At 31.7% G+C, this 22350-nt stretch overlaps 4 protein-coding genes across 6 annotated transcripts; 2 read left to right on the top strand and 2 right to left on the bottom strand.

The window, feature by feature from the left end:
- Window positions 1-325: 325 nt before the first annotated feature.
- On the top strand, window positions 326-7260 carry pll (serine/threonine-protein kinase pelle). Its single transcript, XM_085202714.1, has 10 exons — window positions 326-538; window positions 1446-1671; window positions 1838-1920; window positions 2788-2862; window positions 3410-3560; window positions 3930-4067; window positions 4767-4893; window positions 5327-5491; window positions 5715-5908; window positions 6494-7260. The coding sequence occupies exons 1-10, from the start codon at window positions 419-421 to the stop codon at window positions 6667-6669; spliced, it is 1455 nt and encodes a 484-aa protein (XP_085058840.1). The 5' UTR covers window positions 326-418; the 3' UTR covers window positions 6670-7260.
- Window positions 7261-8454: 1194 nt separating this feature from the next.
- Window positions 8455-11400, bottom strand: LOC146528331 (uncharacterized). The gene has a single exon (XM_085202713.1). The coding sequence runs from the start codon at window positions 11208-11210 to the stop codon at window positions 8856-8858; it is 2355 nt and encodes a 784-aa protein (XP_085058839.1). The 5' UTR covers window positions 11211-11400; the 3' UTR covers window positions 8455-8855.
- Window positions 11401-12357: 957 nt separating this feature from the next.
- On the top strand, window positions 12358-13481 carry LOC146528332 (uncharacterized). Its single transcript, XM_085203895.1, has one exon. The coding sequence runs from the start codon at window positions 12538-12540 to the stop codon at window positions 13285-13287; it is 750 nt and encodes a 249-aa protein (XP_085060021.1). The 5' UTR covers window positions 12358-12537; the 3' UTR covers window positions 13288-13481.
- Window positions 13482-14364: 883 nt separating this feature from the next.
- On the bottom strand, window positions 14365-21791 carry wfs1 (wolframin ER transmembrane glycoprotein wfs1). Of its 3 annotated transcripts, none has more exons than XM_085203891.1 (8): window positions 21462-21791; window positions 20904-21008; window positions 20043-20142; window positions 18998-19117; window positions 18261-18481; window positions 16771-17960; window positions 16193-16671; window positions 14365-15849 (listed from the first exon to the last, which is right to left on the bottom strand). In XM_085203891.1, the coding sequence occupies exons 1-8, from the start codon at window positions 21493-21495 to the stop codon at window positions 15480-15482; spliced, it is 2619 nt and encodes an 872-aa protein (XP_085060017.1). In that variant the 5' UTR covers window positions 21496-21791; the 3' UTR covers window positions 14365-15479. The 3 variants fall into 3 exon arrangements, with proteins under 3 accessions (XP_085060017.1, XP_085060018.1, XP_085060019.1); XM_085203892.1 differs by having other exon boundaries at window positions 20904-21004; window positions 21461-21625; XM_085203893.1 differs by lacking the exon at window positions 21462-21791 and adding an exon at window positions 21311-21416.
- Between the last annotated feature and the right edge of the window lie 559 nt (window positions 21792-22350).

Consider the following 22350-nt stretch of genomic DNA (forward strand, 5'->3'; position numbering starts at 1 on the left):
TGTGAAATTAAAAGCAAAACTATTACAAGCTACTACACCAATCAATTAAGTACGTCGTCGATGTTGATGTAAAGTATAATTATTTAAACTGGCGCGTTCGGAACGCCATAGTCAAAGAGCCATAACATATAATCATTTGAATTTTTAAATAATTAATTAGTATGAAAGTTATATAATCTATTTATACAATGTATACTGCTTATTAAAGTTCATTAATTAGCCGCTTGCAAATATAGAAAAAAAGAAACAGGATTTAAACTGACATTGACATTAGAGTACTCTGTGACAAATATGAGTGACATTCGACTCCGAGTCATGTGTCTAAATGCTAATGTCAAATTAGTTGTCGACAAGTGTTTATCTGGGATGGTGTTTATTTATATAGGAATTTAAAATAAAATAATACGTGACTCTTAAAATGTATATTTACGAATTACCCTTTGATATTAATAAGGAATTATGTAGATTGTTGGATCACGACAATGACTGGAAAGAGCTAGCTGGCAATTATATGAAATATTCCGCCTTCGATGTCAATGTAAGTCTCAGAATTTTGTATACATTTTGATTGGGATTTTCCCAACCGTAGATCTAAAAGGGCCATCATTAATGGAAATACCCAAGAAAAAGGAAGTATCCAATAACGCAAATAAAGCTTTTTTTATTTCTGAAAACATGTTGATTATCAGTTGATGATCAATTCTTAAATGTTTCATTTGCTAAGGAAACTCGACATATCATTTTAAATATAGGCTTCTAGGTCATGGCATTATATTTAATTCTTAAAAAATAAAAATATTTAAATGCCTACAGTAATGTGAAAAACTACTAATAAATAACTGTATTTGATTTAATAGAACTTCTAATATATTAAAATAGATTTGAATGGGTTATCAAAAATAGCCCTATTTTTAATAGTAAAATGTACAGTAATAAATTAAATTCATGATATAAAATAAATCTGCAAAAGGCTAAACTAGAATTCAAGTGTTAAGAATAAAAAAATGTAAATAATAAATTTTCCCACCTCACCATAAGTTAATAATTTATAGTAGAAATTGAAAGCCAAAAATGTATATTTATTATCAAAAAAATTTAAAAATACTTCCATATTCATTCATTCTACTTATAATTTATTTTCCTCAAATATTTATTGGCCTTTATGTTATGTGTGAACTTTGAACTATAACCTTGTTTTTATTACTAAATTCTATTATTAACAATTACTCAGAAGTCATTTGTAGCATAGCAGCATATCATTTGTCACTCCTGTAACTATTGATAGGCATTAGATTACACAACTCAAAGCACAATATTGAATGGAGTGTTCCAACACTAGGTTCCCTCTGCCTACTATGCATTATGTAAGATGTATCTGCATGACACTAAACAAAATATAACAAGCAATTACATTAGTTACATTGTAATATATTATATATTTTCAGGAAATAGAACAAATGGCAAAACGACAAATGTCATCTCCGACAGATCAACTTTTTAGAACTTGGGGTCAATTAAACCATAGAGTAGAGGAATTATTTGTTTTATTGCATCGTATGAAACATGTACCAGCTTTACGGTGTTTAGCTCCAATAATGGATCATAGGTTTAATAGTTTATTACAGAAACATGATAAAAATTTAAAAGATAAACATCCACATTCATCAAATGGTTGGTATTATTTGTATATTTAGTTTTTTTTAGATATGATATTTATAGTACCAATGCCACAAGAGCCACAATTTAACCTAAAGCCTAAAGCCTCTGGCATTCAATTTTCTCTTCACAAGCCTTGTATAGGCCAGGTAAATAAAAGTTATGTGTTTCTTAATTACAGGTGTCAATCAACAGAAACAAAAGACACAAAAAGTTGAAGCCAGTGATGATAATTTACCAGTTCCTGTGCTTCGTATTAAAAAGGTTAGTTTTATATGGAAGAACTCTTAGTTAGAGGTATAACAGTGAATTCTCTGTATAATTAGTTTAAAGATCTCTATCTGTCTGTCTAGAACTATCATTTATTCATTCAGTTTAAAACCAGCGGTGCCGGGTGTCCTGTTTTTTTGGGACGGGATGTCCCGATTTTCTGCCCAAAATTATATATACCGTACGTGACAGGCATTGTCCCGCTTTCAAGAGTACATTCCAAGCATTGTGAAAAATGCCAGATGTCAGTGGCAAAGTGTGACTGTAAACGCAACTGGTTTTGGGTTCGATCCCCACTCGAAGAAATGAAATATTTATTTAAATTTATATTTTCATTTCTTCGCTCTGATGTCGACGAACAGCGCGGCGTTGACTTCCGCCACTCAACTCGCAATGCCTCCAGGATTAGGCGAAAAGTGGGGAATGGAGTGTCGTACCACTAGGTTCCCTCTGCATCCCTGCTATGTGCGGGATACAACGTAAAGCTGATTTTTTATTTCTATACGTAAATTTTTAATGCGTAACTAGTCTGAAGAATTAACTGTCAAACTGGGTAAACCAAACAATTATTATTTTAAGTATATGGATGTTTTTACTATTAGAAACACTTTATATTGCTGTCTATAACTATTGAAATCTTTATTAAAGAGTCAAACTAATAATAAAATGATAAGTAGTAAAAGTAATAAACACTAATGATTATTTATATTTTTTGTGTATCCCGCTTTTGGTTTTGGCTAAGTCCGCTTTTTTAAAACACTTTTATATTAACTAATATAAATAAAAACGAGAAGCTGTTCCTTGTATTAACTACATGAAATATATAACTACTTAAGTATATAAAAAAAATATTCTTTACAGGGACTTCCGTCTCCGCCGCCACAGCCCGTTATAATAAGATCATCAACAGATAATAGTAATAGTGATACTTCAAAGGTAAGTTTTTTTTGGTTCATGCTGTATCCATCATATCCCACAGAGTAGACACGGGAAACTTTTCAAAACACACCGTTCCCCACACACAATGCGTGTTGAATATAGGGCCTTACCACGGTTGCTGGACGACACGTCTTTTAAATATTGTAGTTTTTTTTAGTTTCACGTTTTAGTCCTCACACAGCAAGGTAAGTACAGAGAAACTAGTCTAAATATATGGGGAAATGATTCCCGATTTTCCGCCAAATTCTGAAGGAATTGCGTGTTGAGTGATCGAACACAACGCCGCGCTTTGAACCAACCAGAGCGAAGAAATAAAAGTATTAAATATTACATTTTCTCGAATGGGAATCGAAGCCACAACCTGTCGCGTTTACAGTCATACTCCTTAGTATGGCAATATCTTTTTATTATTTTGTTTTATTAATATATTCTAGCCATTCTTGAGGCCAGTCGTAGCGCAGAGACACAAAGTGTGACTATAACTCGATCGTAACTCGAAGAAATGAAATATTTAAATTTATTCTATTCTTTCTCCTAATTTTAGAATACATTATCAACACGAGGCGTACACGATGAAATATTAAGAAACGCGTCCGCCATACCGATGTTGAGATACAACGATTTGAAGGAAGCCACTAATAACTGGAGTGCAAAGAATTTGTTGGGGAGAGGCGGATTTGGACAAGTTTTTAAAGGTATTTTTTGCAATATTTTGTGGGATCTTTTTTTTTTCTTTTTAAATTTTTGTGATATTTTTTGTTTGATTTTGCGAAAGTATTTTGTGATAAAGTATGGATCACTTTTGTTAAACAACCTACGAGTAGGTGCGCAGATTTGATTTTAGGATTTTTCTTATGTTAGATTGTTTCCTTCCCGAGAGAACAATACACAAAAAATCCGAAAACCTAACTTCAGGGTTGTCACGACTCCTTGTCCGATTACAAAGTATTCTATGATTTTAGAGTTTTTATTCAATATTGAATATACCGTTACGCTACCTTTGCGCTTACAGTCACACGCATGTGCCTCTGCTCCCTTAATGAACTTTAATTATATTTTTACAGGTGAATGGAAACTTTTACCAGTTGCAGTAAAGAGATTACGCGATAACGACGATAAGAATAGAGAACTAATACGGGAAATGTGTTTAAATCAATATCGACATGATAACATATTGCCCTTATATGGATACAGTTTGGGAGGTAAAATATATTTTTTAAAGAATTGTTGTATTGATTTTAAGTAGTAGATTTAAATGTTAGTGAGGTTTCTATAGCCCGACAAGGACTTACAAGATTATACACACACACACACACACACACACACACACACACACACACACACACACACACACGCATACAGATAGAGAGAGATAGACAAACACACATAGAGAGTCAAAGTGGCCAAATTTATGACATTCCTCCTTTCCGTTTCTCGTCGGAGGTTAAAAAAGAAACACCAAATTACTGTTGAGCGCGACGCTAAGTGTCGTTTACGGCGCCATACACAGTATATAACATAAAGTAATCTTGAACTCCGCATATCGAATATTATGCATACGAATACATGAGAGTTTGACTCGTAATGTATTCGTCGGGCTAAAGTTATTCAGTGTTGCTCAGTGTTATGTAAAATTCTAATAGTGGCAACATAATTTATTATTTGTTTGTATTTTTGTTAGTAGTTAGTTTTCTTTTGTATTATTCTGAAGTTGCTTTTTTGTCTTTAAATTATTCTTTTTTTCATTCAATTAATTTAAATTTATTAAATATGACCAGTATATTTTATATTGTTCTAAAATTTTTTTATTTTTTAATATCGTTTTTGGGATCACCATTTCTGTTAATGTTTTTTTAGTAAAATTTTAATTTATTTTTACTTTATTATTATTATAACATAAGGTCCAGAAACCTGCCTAGTATATCAATTAATGGCAGGCGGTTCTTTAGAGCAAAGGCTAAGATTAAAATCTGATCAACCGCCATTGACGTGGCCTCAAAGATACAGAATAGCACATGGTGTTGCCAGGTATATATTAATTTAGATATATTTTGATGAACGATGAAAGAAATGATGACAATTTATTTTATTTTAGCTTTACGCAGCACACAGCAGCATAAGCAGTGGGAACCTGGAAACCTAGTGTTAAGACTACGTACTACGTACGACTACTCCGTTCTGCACGGTCTGCTGAATTCTCGAGGCATTGTATATGGAGTGGCAGAATTTAACTCTCGCTATGCTTCGCTACCAAAGCGAGGAAATGAAAATATTAAGGATTTCATTCACTGGGAATCGGACCCACAACCATCCTGTTTACAATATCACGTGCCCCAGCGCCACAACGGGCTCAATTCCTGAGTAAACGCGTATATTTAATGTTATATATTTTTAGAAACTTGCTAGGATACAACGTGAAATTAAACTGAGTTTCAATAAAACTTGTTTGTAATTATTTCAGAGGTCTTCAGTACTTACACACAATGGAAGGCACGCCATTAATACACGGTGATATAAAACCAGCTAATATTCTGCTAGATCAGTGTACGATGCCCAAAATAGGTGATTTCGGACTCGCTAGAAAAGGCCCGTATGATGACGATAGAGGTTATATGAAAGTTTCTAAGTGAGTATTTTTATCTTATATAATAACTAGCGAACCTCTTGCGGCTTCGCCCGCTTTTACTACTGGATTATTCATATAATGTATCTTTTGCAAAGCACTTAAGATAATGTGAAAATTTTTCTTTGACTTTGACTTCTACTTTCCGATACTTCTAACGATCATTGAAATCTCAAAAATAGTAATTTTTATTCATATATTTATGTATATAATATGTATGTTATAGAATAAATGGTACTCGACCGTATCTGCCGTCGGACTACCTCCGCTACAGGTGCCTGTCCCCTGCCGTGGATGTATTTAGTTATGGTGTAGTTATGTTGGAAATGGCCACCGCTTTACCAGTCCTAGATAAAAATAGGGAAATGGTTCTCTTGAGTGATTATATACATCATGTTGCTTCGCAGAGAATTGATTGTGGTGAGTTGTGAAGGTTTTTTTAGTTATAAAAAGTTAATAAAATTGAACTATTACCTGTTTAGTAGTTGAACTCTCAAGCTCGAAGGAAATATTTATAAATATTTTTATAAAATATGTTTTCGATTTGAATTTGCAATTGTGTTACCATAACCATTGTGTTAATTTAAAAAATAATATTTAAATTTATGATTTATATCTTTATTAAGAAAATATCTTCATTCCCAATAAATTATTAACTTCGACATTTAATGTACAAAAATTTGCTTATCTGAAGATTGAACTCTGTTAATTTAGAATAGCATGATAGGCGGAGGGAATCCAGTATTGAAACACGCCGTTTACCATCTTCCGCCCTATATTGAAGACATTGCGTATAAGGTGGCGGAACTTAACGCCGCGCTTTGTCTTCTTACCAGAGTGAAAAAATGTACATATTATATAATTAATTTCCATTTAGAAATCACCCATTAATATATTTATATAGTGACATAATATTTAATTCTTTTAAAATAATATAAAAATAAATTATTGTAAAACAATTTAACAACTTAATAACATGTATTTTTCACCTTTTTTTCCATACAGCCACATTAGAAGACACAAACCTAGCGAACACACCAAATTCGATTCCACAACTGTGCCGGGAGTTTGTATCAATAGGCATACATTGTACTAAATACAGAGGGAACGAAAGGCCTACAATGTTAGATATTTACAAACGATTGGACGCTATGGAGTTTCCTGGAAAACATGTAATATAAGAGAAAAACAGCGAGAAAAGTGCAAATCGGTCTCGCCCACCGATGGTTCCGTACTAATTTCATGATTACTACCTTACAAAAGTTGAGAAACTTAAGTTTGCACTAAAATTGTATGAAATGGACTAAAAAATAAGCTTTTTGTTATCATAAGTTCTTACTTCTTCCCAAATTTCATAATTTCGATCACGGGAAGTACATTATAGATTTTGGTAACACGTCGAATATCATACAAAATGCAGCAATGCTGCTCGAAGAGAATGTAGACTTTTCTATTTAACTTAAATTTTAGCTCGTAGCTCGTATTTTGCTATCTCCGCAATCGCAACATTGAGAAAAATTGTTTTGACAAACAGACAAATATAATAACCCTTACTCTTTTGAGAAAGAGAACCCTAAAAAGACAATTTTTTTATGGAGAAAGTGTTGGAAATTTTATATGATAAAATCAAGTTAAAAATAACTTTAATGTAGTTAGAAACTAAAAAGGAATGATAAAATATTTTTTGTAACAATATGTACTTACTTGAAAGGTGGCCACTTTACAACACATTTACCAATAAAACAAATAAATAAAAAAATGTTAAAATATGATAATGTGTTTTATTATAGGTTATAAATTATATAATGTTTTAATGTAAGTAAATACATATATAGTATGTAGTTTATATACTAACAGACGCGCGCAGCTTCGCCTGCTTATTTGCACCCTTAGAAGGTGAATTCTAAATAAAAAACCATGGGACACGTCTTCAATGAAATATTTTTAAGAGTCAAGAGTATAAAGTTTCCAACCGTCTTCTCTTTGGTATTTCAATAGCCTCGCAGAAGTTGCAGATCACTCGAGGATTAAGCATATGTATATCTGTTCTCCCTTGCGAGGCTACAGGGCTTATCAAACGTGATGTAAATATAGTTGGTTTATTCGGAGATAAGCCTCAATCACATCTATATACGCCTGTATAATACAAAGGCATGTTACTTTTCACTGGTCTCAAGAATTAGCTCATTTTTTTTATTAGGCTTGAATATAAACTTTATAATTATAAGCCTAACAAAAAAGTGGTGCTGTTTTTAGATGTTACCAATTCTGTTTATGACCGTCTTCACACATAGTAGAGTGGTGGGTGGGTGGCATTGTTAGTATTTTCACAATGCTGGACACTAAAAGCTTGTTTTGATGAAAGCCATTATCCACCTTATGAAGCTCATTTCTTAGGTGTCCAACGTCGTAGCAGTGGTAGACTCCCCGATGTAAAAATTTTCTAACGGTCGATAATTGCGTAGGGTGGAAGTGGGAATGGGAGTATGCGAGGGTTTCCTATTCCTTATTTCCTACTGTGCTATTAGGAGTTTTCATGACTAAAACAAGTGTAAATGTGGGTAGATTTCGGTGAAAAAGATAAAAAAAGCAGTGGAATTGTGTCAAACGGACTCGGTTTCAGTTGCTTGTAGGCGAAAGCCTTGATTGGAAGGTATCTAGTGTGTAGTGTTGTTATTGAATGATACATGTCACTTATTGTAATTACGTGGAACCTCTACCCGAGTACGTTGGAAACATATCCATCCGTTTTCTAACAATATATTAATATTAGGCCAGTTATGGTGCAGAGGCACAAAGTGTGACTGTAAAACTGACTGGTTGTGGGTTCGATCTCCACTCGAGGAAATGAAATATTTAATTAAATTTATATTTTCATTTCTTCACTCATCACGCAATGCCTATATTTCGACGGAAAGTGGGGAATGGTGTATGTGGGATACAGTGTAAAGCTAAAAAAAAACACATTATCAAGCGGAATTACTTCTTTAATAGTTTCGTTAATGAAAATATTAGGATATAAAGTAACAACTTTTAAAACACAATATTAGCCAATAAATATTAACTAAGTAATATTTGTGTTACAACATTGGATTCGGTAGTACTACGATATCCTTAATTAAATGGCTCCGAAAAGTAAAGCAATGTTCATGCATTCACATCAGCTTTATCAACTGCCTGCAAAAATATATTTGAATGAAAAAAATATTTAAAAATATATATTTTGGCAAACTGATTAAGTCTTGTAAACATTTCTATTAAGTAAAAATATTTACATTGTGGTATATATTTTTACTTAATAGAAATGTTTACAAAACTTACTGCTTTATTGTCAAATAATTTTGTTTTGTTGTAAAGATTTGTTTAATTAATCACTGTCTAATGATTCTATTTCTTTAGGTATTTCATCTATATTTATATTAATATCTTTACCGACAGGCTCTTCCAAGTCAATTTTTTCATGTATTTGGTTGGTAAATTTATGTACCGGAACTGCCAGAGCATTCCAGTCCTCTTTATGAAAATGTGGGTATTTTTTCAAAGAACTTTGTGGTGAGCAATTCTCTGTATTGGCAAATACAGTTTCACCAGGAGATGCATTTGATAACAGCATTGGCCAAAGAAATAAAGTATTAAATCGCTCCATTAACAGGAAAGTTTCCTCTTTTAGCAGAACATTTCTTCTTAATACTACATTGATATTCACTGGATTATCAGCTTGGGCTTTCAGAGTAACATATGTCATTAATTTTCTACACCCTGTTATTGTGGAATAATGTGGTGGAAGCACATATTCTAAGGGACCTAATGAAGTGCTCCCCCATATATCAGGTGCACCATTAATAGTTATATTTTTATCCACATCCTGTTTGGAATAGGATTTAATTTTAACAGTTACAATTTGTGAGTCTAGATCTAGCAGTCCTTTGTATATTTTACTGTATGGACTCTTTAGAAATTTTGTTTTATTCAATTTTGTTCTTAATAATAGTAAAAGTTTATGTAAATTCTGAACATTGCAGCTTTTCTGGGAATTTTGTGAGTTATCCTCTTCATCAGATTCTTCGATATATGGTTGGGGCGTCTTTTCGCCTCCCATTCTCACATTCTCTGTCACTAATGTAGCCACTATAGCATCTTCGATGACATGTTCAGGTGAATCTTTATTTATTTTTTTACGTTTAATATCTATTACTTCTGATTGTATTTTGGATTTCAATCCTTCTATGGCTCTGTTTAAATCTGCTGATGAATGTCCATGACCTAATTGTCGCGCACCACGCCTCGGTGCTTTAGCAATATCAATATTTGGGTTCCTTCTCATCCATTTTGTTAAGGTAAAATATCTTGAGCGAATTTGATGTCGATCTTTACCTGGTAAATGTTGGGTGACACTGGAGTAGTTTATAGATAAATCTTGATTTGCCATTAATTGAACTAATTTTCGGTCTTCCTCAACTGTCCAAACAGTTGATATCCGTTTTTTTGCTAAAACTTGATAACGAACCCGACACTGAGTTATGGAACGGCCTGGTAAAAACTTAGTCATTTTCACAAAATTTAAACCAAAATTCTCAACACATGTTAATATCACAGCATCTTCTTCTGCTAAAAATCTGCCTTTCCTAAGCTCTTCTAGCCTAGAATATTTATTATAAATTTGTATTTTAGTCCGATTTTCCATTGAGGCTGCTACTTTGCTCCACGGAATGTAATTATCTTCTTTATAATATTCTATTAACCTTTTTAGATATTCTTCTTCCTCTTTTGTCCATCTTCTCCCTGTAAAAGTATTACTCATATTTGTCCTAAAATATACAAAACATTGATAATTTGTTCTTCCAGTTCCCAGTATTGAAGCAATTTTATCCCAGTCTTGTAAATTGTGATCAGAAGATATTTTTTGTAGTGCCATGTGTTCTGGCTTTGTCCAAGCATTTTTGTTAATAGATGGATGAAGAAACAATTTCCACAATGACCTATACTCCAGGGCACTATGTCTATGGCTTAATTTATTTGCAACATAATCCCAATCATATTCCTGCTCAATTGGTAATGCCAAATCTTTTAGTTGCATTTTATTAACTTTGACCAATTCATTGTTCAACACAGCAATCTTTTTATCATTACTTTTGGTCTGTTTAACTTTGTCTTCTCGTTTCAGTTCGGCAATTTTTGAATTAATGTGTGCTTTTCTCTTCTCTTGAGACATTTTCAGAAGTAAATTCAAGAATTGGCTTTTGTCCCTAACAGTCCAACCATGAACTGATAGTATGTTAGAAAAATCATACATCTGTAACTTAGCCATAAGTAAAGTATCTTCATTATCAGGAGCTGGGAAATTTGTTTTGTCTTTAAAATAGGGTTTGCCACAACTTACATAGCGGGATGTTCCTGTTTTATCAGATCTGTCATTATTAATATCTCTTAATTTCTGCCCTTGAATATCACTTAATTTCTGTTCGCACTCAAGTAATCGAGACTGTAAAACTTTCTGCAGCTTTCGCAGCTTTTCTTCAACCATTTTATTAAGTGCCAGAGCTGTTTCAATTTTAGAGTATTCTTCATATTTAGAGTTTAATGTGCTGTAGCTATCCGTCGAGACATGAGAAACGGAGGCAGCGGAGTATGCTTCGTCATCACGTAACGCTGCATTAAGTTGTTCAAGATCCTGCATTTCATTTTCTTCATCACTATCTGTTTCCATTTCAAAATCACTCATATTGATAATATTTTACAAGCAATTGCTTGTGAACTGATGCTGTTAGTATTTATGCAAATGTACATTTATGATCACCAGTAGTCCCGTAGTGAAGTGAGGACGAGTTAACAAAATTCAAAAGGAAGAGGCAACTGTGGCAAGGGCAACCAGGAACCAGGGCTTGTTAACGTTACAAATTCACATAATATAGATACGTAAGTATCGTTACAGTTCGGTAGTGATACTTGGTAACTTAACGGAATAATAACGTTATAATAAGGTTAATTTTGCGTTAAATCTTAACGTTAAATTTAGTGTTACTTCGAAAGTAGCGATATAAATTATTCTTTTATTTTGTTACCTTTATGCGACGTTGCCGTTAAATTTTATTTCGCCAATATACCATTGCTCATTTTGTTAAAAACAAAGATGGGGCGTACGTATTACGGGCTACATTATAATAAGACAAAAAAGTGTTATTCTACAATAAATATTTTTTCATTATAGTTAACTAAAATTAATTATAGTTAACTATTATAGTTATAATTCAATTAACGAATTATAGTTAAGTAAAATAGAAAATTAGTTTCATGGCGTAGCGGTACAAGAGTGTGACTGTAACGCGACGGTTGTGAATTCGATTCGAGAAAGTGAAATATTTATTTATGTTTATATTTCCATTTCTTCACTCTGGTGTCGAACGGAGTATCTTAACACAAGGTTTGCAAGGGAAGTTTCACAAAATATTTTTTTTTAATGATAAAAATTTTATTAAAATTACCCATTTAAATTTTAAAAAATTAAATGCTTAACGATTGTAAAACCAATACAAATACCTAAATGTACATATATTCACAAAAACAATCAAAACTCGGAATTAAACGGGAGCGACTGTAACAAAACTAGCTTATAACGATACCTAATGATACCGTGGATTTCAAGTTACCTATGCTTAACGGTAAAATTATCTAAATATAAAGGTCAATATGGTAACGCCATTTTTCAAGTATCAATACCCGGCGTAACGATACCAAATTTTTTACGTTATTTCAAGCCCTGGTCTGTGGTACTGTAACTCTTGGGTATTATTCTGTGCACATATCTCTAGTATATGTGTATTATCTATGGTAGTACCACTCAATAAACAATTCCCCTATTTCTATTTGTTGTTGAAGAATTGACATTGATAAATGACACTGGTTGATCGGGGAATATAAAATAGATACGCAACAAGGAACATAATTATACTAGACCTAACAAAACAGTGGACATGCAATTAATCGTGTTCGTAACAGAGTGAATGATTTAAATTACTTTATTGTGTCAGTGTGATAAATCCTTAATCAAAATGACGGACTCTTCAATGTATACGTCTTTGTTTGCTTTGGTAGACAGTCATCTGGCGAAAGTCAGCTTACAAGACAATGAAGAAAATAGTAACAGTGCCCTAAGTGTTTCTCCTTTCAATAATTTTCAAAATCCTAACATTTCCGCAAGGCCTTCATTAAATGAGCAACCTTATCGATTACCTTCGTTTGGCATTGGTATGGGTGATAGCTCAATAAGAAATGTTTTGGCAGAACAAGTGGCTAATATGCTGAAGGCTAGAGAAGAGGAGCAACAAGAGGAAGAAAAATTAAAACTGGAAGAAGAGATGAGAAGGCTCAAAATAGAAGAAGAAAAGAGTACCATGATTGATTTGACACAAACCATTCAAATACCTTACAGGCCCGATCTCCTTCCGCGCCCTATAAAAGAAACACTAAGCACTAGCAGTTCATGTGAATCATTGTTCAAATTCAATTTTATAGATTGCGATATCAAACCTGACAAAATATTGACAACTGCACCATTGCTCCCATGTATTAATGACATGTCATATATTTTGAAAAAGAAGATAAGGGGCAAAGGCTCATCATTTGGCAAAGTAGTGTCATCACGTCAAAGACGGGTTGCAGCTCCATATTTGAAAGAGATCATAAAAACCGATATTGTGCAATTTGATTTCAGTACACCTTCTCCTTGTGATATAATTAAAGAAAAACAAAGAAAACCAAAGATGTCCTGCCGATTCACATTGAATATTGAAGAATTATGAAAGGTTAATGAATAAATTTTAAATTTTAACAACTGCATTATTAAATGTTATTATACATGTATAGGTCAATAGGAACATCTTATTAATCAAAGATTCAATATTATCATTGTAAAGGTATATGGAATGTAATGTGGATTATCAATTATTAATATTTCTTTTAAAAAAAATATATAATAAAACAAATAAGAAACATGCTTGTGATTATTTATTTAATTTTATTCATTTTTCATTTATACACACAAGAGTAACTTCACTTATACTTCTAATAAATGAAACTGTAAATGTTGTAATTATTTTATTATCTGACTCTGAAAATATTGACTTTAAAATATTATTTTCAGCTATAAATTTAATTATTATTAGTGTCATACAAATATTTTCTAATCACATATAATAATTTAGACAATTTGACAATAACAAACATTGTGAAATTAATGGTTGTGGTCAGTTAAATGTAATTGTACGTATTTCCTACAAATGCCGTCCTTTTTGACGTAGTAACGCTTCGCGGCTGATGAACGGGACGTCTTTCTGGAAATTATGAGATTCTATGATTTTTTATTTTCACAGTTTATCCCGCATTTAGTAGGGTAAGCAGAGGTAACTTTGTCATAAGATACTCTGTTTCCCGCACATCACCTATTTTCGAAACATTTACATGTTGAGTGGCTGAACCACACTATCGCGTTTACAGACGCTGTGCAACGGTTTAATTTTTTTAATAACTTTTGATATGATTGAAATCTTGTGGAGAAGACAACACAAGCTAAGACTTGCGATGTGAGCTTAGATAAGCTTAGGCGCGCGCAGCTTCGCTTGCTTATTTGGATCCCCAGAGGGGGAAAGTGGGGAACGGAATGTCTTAACACTAGGTTAGTTCTGCCTACCCTGCTGTGTGAGGAATACAGCGTGAAGCTGACAAAATAATTTTGCTAGCTACAGTATTTTCAAAACTAGAACTCCCATGAATTATTAAATATTTAATAGTTAAATGTGGATAAATACAAAAACATTTCAGATCATTTTCACTCATTGAGGAAGTTCGCATTATATATAAAATTGCAAAAGAAACAAAAATCAATGAAAATATATTTTTATTAAATACACTGGAGTTTATAAACTATATTGTCACATAAAACATCATTACTCTAGGATAAATATTAACATTTCACAATAATTTATAATAATAAAATACATCTATTAATGTCTTATTATTCACATTCAAAATGTTAAAAAGTCAGTAACAGTTAAAGATTAAAAATGATAATGCCTTATTGATATTTCAACTTTGGCTTAATGTTTTTTTTTCAATTTTTAAATGATTTTGAACCCTTCAGACTTCATTTAATATTACTACACCAATATAATTCTCAAATATCTAATATCATTAAAATTGTTTATAATAATAGTAATTTGGAAAACTCTAATTAGCAGTCTTAAAATAAATATCTACAGAGGAACCATTATAGACTCCAATTCTTGATCTGTTACAGCAAAAATTCAAATTACCGAGCTATATTTATATACATATAATGAAATAAAAAAATCTATAAATAAATACTACTTATATTAGTTCATAACAAAAATATTAGACCATAATGCAAAAGTAATAATTTATTTTAGGCATTGTTAGTATATTAATATAATTTTATACTTTAATTATGATAAAATTCTTTAAAAAATGAATTTGACCCCAACTTACTGTTATTTGAAATATTGTAGAAAATAGCGTATATTCTATCGAAAAATATATAATAGCATTAATAGGGACGACAGTTTTAGTATATTTTTTTATAGTAATTTTCAAATGTCATAATTGATCAATGTATGAAAAAATATATATAGATATTGATTATAAATCAACTAATAAATACAGTAATCATAAAAAAATGGCGTAAAACTAGTAATATAAAACACAAACGTATGGCAATATTAGGATGTTGATTTGATTATCTGTGTCATTTTATCAAATAACTTGGTTCCATACAAATTTAAAAAATAAAATGAGTTCTGGTTTCGGGCTATTGTGTATTGCGGAACTTAACGCCGTGTTTAGTCTTCTTACCAGAGCGCAAAAATGAAGACAAATTATTCGCCCACGTGGCAAGACTTTTAATTAAAAAGTTTGTTTAAATGAAACTAGATTCAAATAACACAAATAATCACACCAACACAACCTAAAAAAAAACAATTTATTTAAAAACAACAATTGGATTCAATAGGAAATTCAAAATATATTTGGCGGACACAATACAATCGTTTATTATAGTTCTACATAATTCCGACAGTTTCGAAGTTTTAGGACTTTTAGAGTTAATCGAACCTGTGGCCACCTTGCATTCTAAGCATGTTATACCATAACCTCTAATACTTAGGTCTTTATGACCAATATTGTAAGAACCAGGCTCATTTAGTAAAATGCCCCTGAAACTAATTTTATCATCTGTTCGAAGTAATTGAGTGAAATTGGAGAAGAGATGATCGAATTCTAATGTTATTTCTGTGTGACGTTTCAATAAACCGCCGTTGGCCTCCATGTTGACGACCACTTCAGAGGTATACCTGGTTTTCAAAGAGAAAAAGAATATATATAATTTCATTGTAGCATAGTGGGATAATTGTACGTATTGCCGAAAGGCTCACAATTATGAGCACCATAGTTGTGAGCCTTATTTTGACTTGAGGAATCATTTATTTTCATTTGACAGTTCTGGTTAAACAGACATCGGCGTTTAACTCCGACAATACATACGCGGTACGCGATAGGGATTTCTCAGAGCTGTCCAACTGTGCCACAATAATCTATACTAAGTTCAATAATTATTATTAAGCACAAAAGAACTATTTTTTAACTCATAGATAATAAAAAATAAATATAAAAACGATGTATATGTATAATACTTACTCATTTAAATTATTTAAATGGCAACTCTTTCCGCTCTGTCTGGCAACATTTGCCACAAATTCACAATCGTCACTTTCACATTTGAACGCCTCACCGTAATAGCACTTTATATAATCCGACAAAAAATGTGGTAACCACGACACAATCACATTATATTGATTTTTAACACTTTTCAATTTAACCTCTTTAACATAGCCCTCCCAATTTATATTGACTTTGTCTAATATTGAGCATTTAATTTGTGTGGATATCATGTTGTTATCAGACCAAGATGGAATATTGCACTGATTGTAGTAGTCCTCCCAAGAAATATGGTACATTTCCTCGTAGTCGGTTATGAAGTCGTTTTTTAGTAGGTTTTTTATAGACGGTTTTTCGTCGCCTATGAATTCTATGAGGGTTGTTGGTAGACCATCGTCCTTTATGTTTGCTATGAATTCGTTGCTTGAGTATAGAAGTGTTATAAGACCTATGGCAAGCTGTGAAAAAAATATAATTATGTTATTTCGTTTCCTAAGTAATTAAAAAGGAGTCAAGTAAATTGGTGGGAAGGTGGTATAAAAAGTAAATAAACATACCTGTATAGGCGTAACGAATTTCTTAGTAGTTTCTGATTTAGCCAAAAAACATGTAACTCCCAAACCCACTATCAAACCAACTAACACCGTCAACGAATAAACCAATTTCGACATAGTGATGTATTGTAGAAACGTCAAAATCGGTAAAATTACCGTTAAAATTCCCATCAACGGTAAAAATAAGAACGAACAAACTAACGCTAACGTGCCCCTTATTAATCCATAAGTAGTGCAACCGTGAGAACAAGTTATAAACATTTGCAACCAACTCAGAGTGACGCAATGTGGCAACGTATACTTTAAAAAACCCTGCCAATTGCTTCTTTTCGTCATTAAAGTTAGAATAACTGGGATTAATAGTGAAAAAAACATTCGTGAGTTCAAGCAAAATTCGATACTATTCCCAAGGATATAAGATGGATAGTTCGATATGTGTAAGTCTAAGAATCTCCAGCCTTGGTGGACTACTGTATCTTTCTCGTAAGGATATTTCGCCAAAACGTTGATACCAAAGGATATTAATGCTAATAAATCGGGATACGAATTGCCATTATTACCAAAGGAAAACAAAGTTAAGAACATCAGACAAAAGGACAAAACGCAAAATTCAGAAAACGGCACCCATTGTGTCGCTATAAACGGATAAAGGAATAAATTGACGAATAATGCCAAGAAAAACTGAATGAACGGCCCTAGGTTATTTTTAACGAACAAATTTTCCGATTCATCTGGCTGTAAGTTCCCATCACTATATCTCAAGAACAATCCAGACCATTTACGAAAATCGATAAATTGTCGTTTCGCCAGTAAAATTTTAAACGTACAAATGACCATTGCAATAATACTGACATAATATAAAACTAGAGGCACCAAATGATATAAGCTGTCAGTACTGACTGACAAATAGGCTATGAGAAATAAAGATAACTCTATATTCGAGAGTCTAAAAGAAAACGAACCAAAATAATAAAGTAATTTGAGGTATAAAACTTGTATAAAAAGTAGGGGATGTAAAAAAGCCTGATTTAATATGGGAATGTGATCTAAAGCTTTGATATTTGGGTCTGTAAGAGTTAATTCGTAACTAATTAGGGGTAATTCGCCTTGACAGTAATGTACTGCAGCGGAAACTAAGTTATCGACTGTTAGATTACGGATATCTTCGTTTGGTTGACATCTGTCTGGATATTCTGGAAATAAAATTAAAAATGAAATTATAAAAAAATATAATAACAGCAAAGGTCGTCGTACCACAGTAGTAAACGCAATGACTATGAGCTTAATTTCCACTCGGGACAATAAATTATTTAATATTTCGAAGCGCGGCGTTAAATCGTTCCAACACTAACCACGCAACCCCTAAAATTTAACGGAAAGTGGGAAACGGAGTATTTTAACACTGGGTTCCCCACCCTCCCTCGGTGTATGGTCCGTATCCAAAAAAATACAAAAATGGAAAAATCCCAAAAAAAAAACACAATTCAGCTTACCATCCTCAATATCCTGTGTACGTATCGTCCCATTTGTATGCAAATGGTCGCCAGCTTGCAACTGGGAAGGCTCCAGAGCCTGTTCATCCAAAACTTCTTCTTCTTCAGGACTCTCATCTTCCAAGGAATCATCAGCGAATTCCTTCCTTAGAGTCGTGGATATTTCGCGAATCCTTTTTTCTAGTTGAGCTGTTGTTATGTATTGTTCTCCGTTGGATAAACTGGAGCAAGCAACGTTAAATTATTATATTTCTTAGGAAAAAACATAATTATATGAATTTTCCTAAGAAATATAATAGACTCATGGTTCCCTGGGTAGAGCATACGATACAACATAGTAAACTCGAACATTGAACGTTTGACTAATAAAATTTTTGAGAAAAAGAAATAGTGACATTATATTATAATTATGTGCTGTAATAAATACATTACTTACTTTATTATATATACAACATACAAATGCATATTATTTACACGATACTAAAAAACAATTCTAATTTTTTTGCTTGTCTTTCCGTTTGACCAGGCTAATTATCAGAACAGCTGAAATGATCTTTTGGGACTTACATTAACCAGCCATTAAAAAAAATATAAGCTAGTTTCTATCCCGGAACTCTCGCGCCACAAAGCTTTGCGGGAAAAATTACAATAGGGCCGCTAGTTGTACATATAAGCCCCCCAAAGTAATAAAACGAATAAAAACATATACAAACATAGTTAAAAAAAACCTAAATTACCTAGCAAACAGATCCCTAGCTGCCTTCCTGGCCACAGTCTCTTGGCGGCTCGCTGTGAGACATGACTTCGCCCGCACTATGGGTGCACTGTCCTCGTCTATAACACCGCTACGTATGCACCTTGAATATAAATTTTATATAATGAAATATTTTAAATAGGTAAATATCTTCCCCTCGGGCCGTCAAGGTGTAGTCGCAGTGTACGACTATTAACAAGTTGGTAAAGAAGGACGAAGAAATTTAATAGTTATATATTAGAATAATACTATTTAAGAAACGATAGTTTTTTTTTAACTGATATATTTATTTAAGTGTGTAATAACACTTTAAAACGTTTAAAAATATGTATTGGAATATTAAGTTATTGCATTTAGAAGAAACATTTTAAAAAAACATTAATTATAAGAAAATTATTCATATTTTAGATTTATTTTGACCAAATATCATAATGACATTATAAATATTTAATATATGCCTTTGAGGGAATTATTAACATAATCCTTTTTTCTTGATAAAACAAAATTATACTATTTATATAAACAAGCTTACACAGACTTCTGTAACTCCATACAAACTCTATCCCATTTTATTTTCCAATTTGCAAAATCATTATAATTTCCGCGCATTTATAATTACTGCACATCTACTATTACAAAGGGATTGTAAAAAACTGACGTTTTTAAAAAAAATGTGATGTTTAAAAAAGAATCATCTGCTTGTAATATCATTTCTAAAGAATGATAATATTATTGTAAGGAATTCATTACCTCATGTCTTGAATGTACACAAAGATATTGGAATTTTATTGTTAGTTATATGTTTGTTTTACATTGTGACATGACTTTTGATAGAATAATGTCAATTATTAGAGTAAATATTATTTTTATTATTGGCCAGTTTGAGTAGAAATATAGTTTTTTTTTTCATGAAGGAAAAGTATCATTCTGTCTATGTTTGTTATTTATTGTTAGTTAAAAAATATTTCTTAGTTAAAACAAAAACACTTTTATGAGTTATAAATTCTCATAATAAAAATAGTAAATACCTTCGAAGCATCCTCCTAGCTTCTGGATGAGCTTGTTCTGTAGCACAAATAAGCCATTCCAACGCTTGTTTGAAATTTGATATTTTATCTGCCTCCAGTTCTAAAAAAAACAAATTAACAATATTAATATTGCAAGTAATAATTTAATAAATCGATGTTTAAAACTAAATGGAATAGATTGTCTATGCTATTTATATATATTTAATAAACAATATAATATAAATATTAGTCTTTTAATATGGATAAATTAATCTCTTTTTTTTATATCACACTTTTGCCCCGCATAACATGGTAGACAAACAAAACTTAGGCCTGTATTTGTAAGCCCCTCTGAACTTTGGAATTGTTCTAGTGAGTGATCTTGAAATGCCATTTTCATTCATAAATTATTAAAACAGATCAATCTCGAAGTTGAGAATTGTTTAAATGTGTTAAGAGTTAAGTAATATAATCCACTTCTCTCCCATGAAAATGGAACCCACAACCCTCAGGTATACAATCAGACACTGTACCACAATAGCTTCTATAATAATTTTATAAATCTATAATGGTTTCACATTTTTATCAACATAATATGTGCTTGTTGTAGACTTGCATTTGCATTGCATGACATTTAACTATAAATATAACAGTTATGACTTCTATTACTACTTGAGGAATTCTTTTAAGAAATATTTCTATTTCTTCACTCTGGGAACAATATAAAGTACCGTGCTGGCATACCAATATACAATGTCATGAAAATTGGCCTGAAAGTGGAGAACAGAGTGACTTAACACTAGGTTCTATCTCTCTACCCTGCTATGTCAGGGTGGTACAATATGAAAGTAAAATATACATTATGAACTATACTGTACATACCACATTTTTCCTCCAAAAGTTGTTTAGCTAAAACCACCTGTGACTCAGCACAACCATCCTCTGCCAATTGGTTGCGTAGTCGTCTTAAAGAGCCCTGAGGTCCATCTGAAGGAAGGTTAATTTTAAAAAAGTATAATCTGTCATTATTTGAATATTATTTTAAAAAATCAATCACCTTCAAATATTGCACAAGAAACATAAACTTGGGAGGTATTTGTTATTCAAAAAATTGAAATAATTATATATATATTTTTAAAAATACATTAATTATTTTAATATTTATCAACAAATTATCTCTTTATTAAGAATATATTTAAATATTTACAATAAGATAAGGTTGTAAAACTGGTTATTATTATTATTTCTTTTAGATCAACAAATATAAATATTACAAGGTCAAATCTCACCATATATTTAAATTTACTAAAGCATTTTAGTCCTTAATATTCAATTTAAATAAAAGCTGCATATAGCTAACAGATGTACCAATTTTATAATAACATTACAATAGCGTAGTATTGATTTCGTTAACTTAATAGAACTATAATGTATACATACCATGCAAATTCCATCGTTTGCGTCCCGATGGCATTATATTCTAAAATAAAACTAAGTTTCAATGTTTTCCGTCACCTTTTTTATAAATAAACGTAAATCATAAAAAAATATGTTTTTTGAAAATTCACCAATTCCTATTCACTTCACTTGTCAATCAATTTGTCAATTCAACAATGTTTATATTTGGGAATCTAATTTTTGCGAATCGCAACATTTGATGTATGTATTTAAATCAATAAATAAACATGGACGGTAACACACAATATACATTCAAACAAAATATTAAGAAATTAATCTTGAATGCGCATGCACTGAAATCTCGTAGTGAAATGTTTAAAACATGTAGCTAAGGCGATAAAAAGACTTCCTTCTACGTTGTTAAAAATAAATATAGATACACCATTTCCTGGTTATTTTGGATTTACTAAGGATTTATGGAGGGGTGACCGAAAATAAACGAACTACGAAAACAATAAGTTAATGACCTACGTCTATTCAAGTTGGAACTCAGCTTGTCAACTTTCTCGCCGCCTCCGCTTTTAAATTTACGTGGGAGATCGATCAGCTTCGATCAGCTATTTATAACTATATATATGTATAGTTGATCGAAGGAGAGATATTTTAAAAACATTTTAAAACTGCATAATATGTAGGTACTGGATGTAATAAATAATAATTTTAAGATATTTTAAATGTTTCTATTATTGAAATTTAAATTAATGAAACATGTGATAAATTTAAATGAAGAAAACAATGATGATTTTTTTTTGCATAAGTACTTTTTTAAAACGTGTTCAACTGGCATACACGATCAAATAACCATAACATACGATTGAATTATCATTATTTTATATAAGCATATTAATTACAAATAACAATGTGCTATTTA

The sequence above is a fragment of the Heliconius melpomene genome, chromosome 19 (genome assembly GCF_056956725.1).
Source record: "Heliconius melpomene rosina isolate 202511_hmr_F chromosome 19, ASM5695672v1, whole genome shotgun sequence".
Taxonomy (NCBI): Eukaryota; Metazoa; Arthropoda; class Insecta; order Lepidoptera; family Nymphalidae; genus Heliconius; species Heliconius melpomene.

Bases quoted from the DNA above. Each gene is read 5' to 3' on its own strand.
- wfs1 (XM_085203891.1), bottom strand. From the start codon at position 21,495: ATGCCATCGGGACGCAAACGATGGAATTTGCATG. The intron at 20,143-20,903 runs GTATGTACAGTA...TGTTTTTTTTAG, and splicing joins ACTTTTGGAGGAAAAATGTG to AACTGGAGGCAGATAAAATA. The intron at 15,850-16,192 runs GTAAGTATTATA...TTTGAAAACCAG, and splicing joins CATTTAAATAATTTAAATGA to GTATACCTCTGAAGTGGTCG.
- pll (XM_085202714.1), top strand. From the start codon at position 419: ATGTATATTTACGAATTACCCTTTGATATTAATAAGGAATTATGTAGA. The intron at 1,921-2,787 runs GTTAGTTTTATA...TATTCTTTACAG, and splicing joins CTGTGCTTCGTATTAAAAAG to GGACTTCCGTCTCCGCCGCC. The intron at 5,492-5,714 runs GTGAGTATTTTT...TGTATGTTATAG, and splicing joins GGTTATATGAAAGTTTCTAA to AATAAATGGTACTCGACCGT.
- LOC146528332 (XM_085203895.1), top strand. From the start codon at position 12,538: ATGACGGACTCTTCAATGTATACGTCTTTGTTTGCTTTGGTAGACAGT.
- LOC146528331 (XM_085202713.1), bottom strand. From the start codon at position 11,210: ATGAGTGATTTTGAAATGGAAACAGATAGTGATGAAGAAAATGAAATG.